Source organism: Lactuca serriola, chromosome 5, assembly GCF_051521515.1.
Source record: "Lactuca serriola cultivar US96UC23 chromosome 5, Lser_US96UC23_V15, whole genome shotgun sequence".
NCBI classification, from domain to species: Eukaryota; Viridiplantae; Streptophyta; class Magnoliopsida; order Asterales; family Asteraceae; genus Lactuca; species Lactuca serriola.
In genome coordinates this window covers 359,535,857-359,539,908 of record NC_136412.1, presented here as the reverse complement: position 1 = coordinate 359,539,908, position 4,052 = coordinate 359,535,857, and the positions used below count along the sequence as shown (strand labels likewise).

Sequence of the window (4,052 nt, the reverse complement as noted above, 5' to 3'; positions counted from 1 at the left end):
TTTTTACTATTAAGCCATTTGTCTCAAGTATTTATTAATGTTTTACAATAAGTACTAAATTTATTTGGTACTGTACGCATAAATGATCTCAGTCATTAGTTATTATTATTATTATTATTATTATTATTATTATTATTATTATTTTGTAATATCCAACATAAACTCACATCTCTTTAACACTAGATGGATGGAAATCACATCTTTACGACATTATATGAATGTAAGATCTCATAACACCACTATTTCATTTCACTATTTTTATTTTTTATTAAGTTTATGTTTCTAGCTTGAAAAAGAACCGAATTTAGGAAACCAATATGATCACAAAAAGAAGAACATGACATGGGGTTTTAGCATAAACTAATATTTTAGATGATCGATGCTTATGGCGCTCATGAGTTAGGTGATATAGAGTTACATATTGGTAACCGATTTAATTAATGAAATATTAAGAAATAAGAAAAAATTGAGTTTATTTTGAATAAAAATTTGTTAGAGCTAAAAGGAAAAAGATGTAAAATGTAGGGGGTTTTATGGAAAAAATGTGGTAACTAAAAGGTCCTGAAATAACAGTAATAAATACAAATTGAGTTTTTATCAAAATGTAAGTTTTTTATTGAAAAAACCTTAATTATAATGCAAAATTCAGAATCTACCTCCTTGTAGAAGCCACGATCCAGATCTGCTTTCTGTAGAAGCTCCCATGGAGTTCTTTGACGAAGAAAGCAGACCCAGATTCGTCCTTCAATCCCGATCTACCCCAAAAACTACCCCCAAATCCGAAAAGCTTGATGATCTCCACAAGCCTGCTCTCTTTGTCTCTCTTTCCCTCTCTGCCCTCCTCTTAACCCTCTCCCTTTTCTACTTCCAATCTGATCCTCTGCAATCCATCTTCATCTGGTTCTCATTATCTCTCCTCGTAGGCCCCTTTGCTCCTCCCTCCCTGACCGCTGGCGACATCCGGGTCGGTCTTGGTCCGGCCATCCAACCCCAAAGTCCTCGACAAACCCCAGAACCCGAACCATTAAAAAGATCAAGATTCAAGACAAAAAAACCCGATCAAGATTTCATATCGGTCCCGGCTGTCGTAGTGAACGAAACTCCAAAGCCCAGCAACAAGAGCGATTCCAATGTTATTGTGGTGGAAGATAAAGAATGGAGTGAAGGAGATCTGGAGTTGTTGAAGAAGCAGATGGTGAAGAATCCTGTAGGGATGCCAGGGCGGTGGGAAGCGGTGGCGGAGGTGTTTTCTGGGCGCCATAAGGTGGAGAGTGTGGTGAAGATGGCGAAATCGATGGGCGAAAGGAAAATCGGCGACTCAGATTCTTTTTCAAAGTTTTTGAAAGATAGGAAGGCAGTGGACAAGAGGGTTGATGAGGTTATCGAGAATGAAAGGGAGCAGGTCAGTAATGGTGGAAGTTGGAGCTCCGCCGAGGACATAGCTCTGCTCAATGCTTTAAAAGCTTTCCCTAAAGATTCAGCCTTGAGGTGGGAGAAGATCACAGCTGCTGTCCCTGGAAGATCAAAGGCGGCTTGCATGAAGAGGGTTGCTGATCTTAAAAAAGATTTTAGGAGTTCAAAAGTTTCTTCCGAGGCTTAAATCTTAATCAATCAAGAGGTAATTGTTTTATCAATTGAGCATAACATTTGATTCTATAGCAATTTTGAATGGATGATGGGATGTATGAGTGATGTAATTCTATATAAACTATAAAGTTATGAATTTTAAATCTCCATAATATATGTGCTAAAGATCAAATTAGACATGACAGCTTCAATCCATTTCTTTAATTTGGGATCTTGAATCCACAGACGAAATTAGCTTAACTGAGGATGGAAATGGAATGCATAACAACAGCTACTAGTGAATCAACTTAAGGAATATTGTGAATGGCTTTATGTTTGAGGAGATTGATGGGTCATTGCTTAATTCGTGTATCAAATTCTAGTTGGATGACTATTGATGAATCTTTATGATTGTTAGTAATTTATAACTTACTTTAATATAATGATTTTGTTACCATATAATTTCTTTGTTGGTGTTTATTCAATGACAAATACTGCTCAATGGAAATAACAAAGAGAGCAGCAAAGGGTTGCATGAATGAAGCTAAGCAATTTGATTTGCTTTATAAAAACCCAATTGACTTGAGATTGCTATGATAATAGATTATGTGTTGTACGCATTTTGGCCTTTTTCTTTTTTGCCTTGTTTATCAAGTGGGGTCATTAAAAATCTTTACTGTCGAGGTGGTTTGCAATATTTTCATAGATTCCAGCAATATTTACACTGATTATGTCTTTATCAAATGTGTTTGTGTTTTACTCTGATTGATTGGATTTTTGCAATACTTGTCTAGATATTCTGGTGAAACAATCCTACTTTTAAAAGTCATGCATGATGGATTGATGGTTTAAAAAGTCAATTAGTATCTCTTATACCATCTTTACAATCCGTCATAAAAGAGAAAAATATCCTTTTTAAAAACTGTGGATGATCAAAGTTTCCAAAGATTCAGGGCTACTTACTATGGTCTTTTTGAAAATTCTATGTATAATATATGGCCAAGTTGTGCATGTATAGTGTGTTTACTTATACGCATTAGATTAAGAATGAGCGTTCTAAGATGCATTGGAACAAATAGTGGGTCCTCCTTATATTGTCTATTAAGGGTCTCCCATAATATATATAAACACTGGACGTTTCTAGTGCTCGCAAAATCTACAACCAGTTTTTTTTCTTTTGAAACAATGAAAACCCATCGAAGAGGAAAGCGCTCTGAGTGAGGTATGTTTTGAGTTTTGACTAATCTTTATTACTTGTGAAGGCCAAAAATGGTGAAAAGTTATGATTTGTTGGTGGTTGTAGCTAATATGTAGGCATTTTGGGCATCAATGGTGATGAAGAAATGGTGAAAAGTATAATGATTTTAGTGAAGATGAAGTTGATACAGCGTCTGAAAGTGAAGATGATTGTTTGATTGATTTCAAAAGTCTGAAGCATACAAAGATAGGACTTACTCTCTTTGACTTTTAAGGTCAAAAATCAGCTTAACAGTTTGATGTAAAGTAGTGTTAAAATGTTGTGAAGTCTTAACAAATTATACAACTTGTTACAACACTTCATACAAATTCTGACTAAAACTCTGTTTTTCATCTCAAAAGTCAACGTCTGACTTTGTATATTGCACAAGTAGATAGTCACAACCGATGAGATTTGATGCGTTAAACCCCGTGATCAAATTATAGTAGATGAAGGGTTGGAACTCTGGCACTAGCATAATCAACATTATTAGTTAATTGAATCTTTTTGATGCTTGAACCTTTAGATACTATGAATTATTATAAACAAGTTGAGCTTATAACAAATATTACAAAGCTAAAGTTGTTGGAACCAGATTCATACTAAAAAATTGTCTGAAAAGTAGTTATTTTGACTTGAAAAGTCAAAGTTTTTGTGTACTAAATCGACTCAAATAGGCATAAAACAACTTTTTTGCTATAAATATAATTGAGCAGAAATGCAAATGTCCGATCATCGACTGGTTAGTTCAGTGTTCAGTTTTTGTGTTTGTGAATCATTGAAGTTGGAGTTTTTTCGAGCTATTTTAGATTGTTAGTGTTTGGTAAAATATAGAGTTGTGTTTTTAAAAAACTACTCATGCTAAAGTTTTAGCTAACTTATTGATTCTATTATGACAAATAATAGTGTTTTTTTAGTTAAAATCTTTTTAGTAAGCGGTGGAAGAAGGGTATAAACAAGATGTCGATATGTCCGAGTGGTTAAGGAGACAGACTTGAAATCTGTTGGGCTTCGCCCGCGCAGGTTCGAACCCTGCTGTCGACGATATCTTTTTTGCAAAAATGACAAATTAAATGCTCATTTATGACGTTAATAAATAAACTGTTAAAAATTAAATTTTATTGAAATATTCTTATTTCAGCTGTTTTTTCACGTAAATGTTCTCGGAATAATATCATATGCATTACGAAATTAAGCAAAATAATATCTAAAAAAAGGCAATCGTTTCAAAAGTAAAGACAAAATAATT

At 34.1% G+C, this 4,052-nt stretch overlaps 1 protein-coding gene and 1 non-coding gene across 4 annotated transcripts; both read left to right on the top strand.

The window, feature by feature from the left end:
• The first annotated feature begins 617 nt into the window (after window positions 1-617).
• MAMYB (Duplicated homeodomain-like superfamily protein) lies at window positions 618-3,132 on the top strand. 3 transcript variants are annotated; one of them, XR_013685294.1, is made up of 3 exons: window positions 618-1,618; window positions 2,711-2,788; window positions 2,881-3,132. XR_013685294.1 is itself a non-coding variant. In XM_079004049.1 (2 exons), exon 1 carries the CDS (start codon window positions 704-706, stop codon window positions 1,598-1,600), a length of 897 nt encoding a protein of 298 aa, XP_078860175.1. In that variant the 5' UTR covers window positions 618-703; the 3' UTR covers window positions 1,601-1,618; window positions 1,813-2,028. The 3 variants fall into 3 exon arrangements, 1 of the variants encoding a protein (XP_078860175.1); XR_013685293.1 differs by having other exon boundaries at window positions 2,870-3,132; XM_079004049.1 differs by lacking the exons at window positions 2,711-2,788; window positions 2,881-3,132 and adding an exon at window positions 1,813-2,028.
• Window positions 3,133-3,765: 633 nt separating this feature from the next.
• TRNAS-UGA (transfer RNA serine (anticodon UGA)) lies at window positions 3,766-3,847 on the top strand. The gene has a single exon. It is a non-coding gene; the product is annotated as a tRNA-Ser (tRNA).
• Window positions 3,848-4,052: the final 205 nt, after the last annotated feature.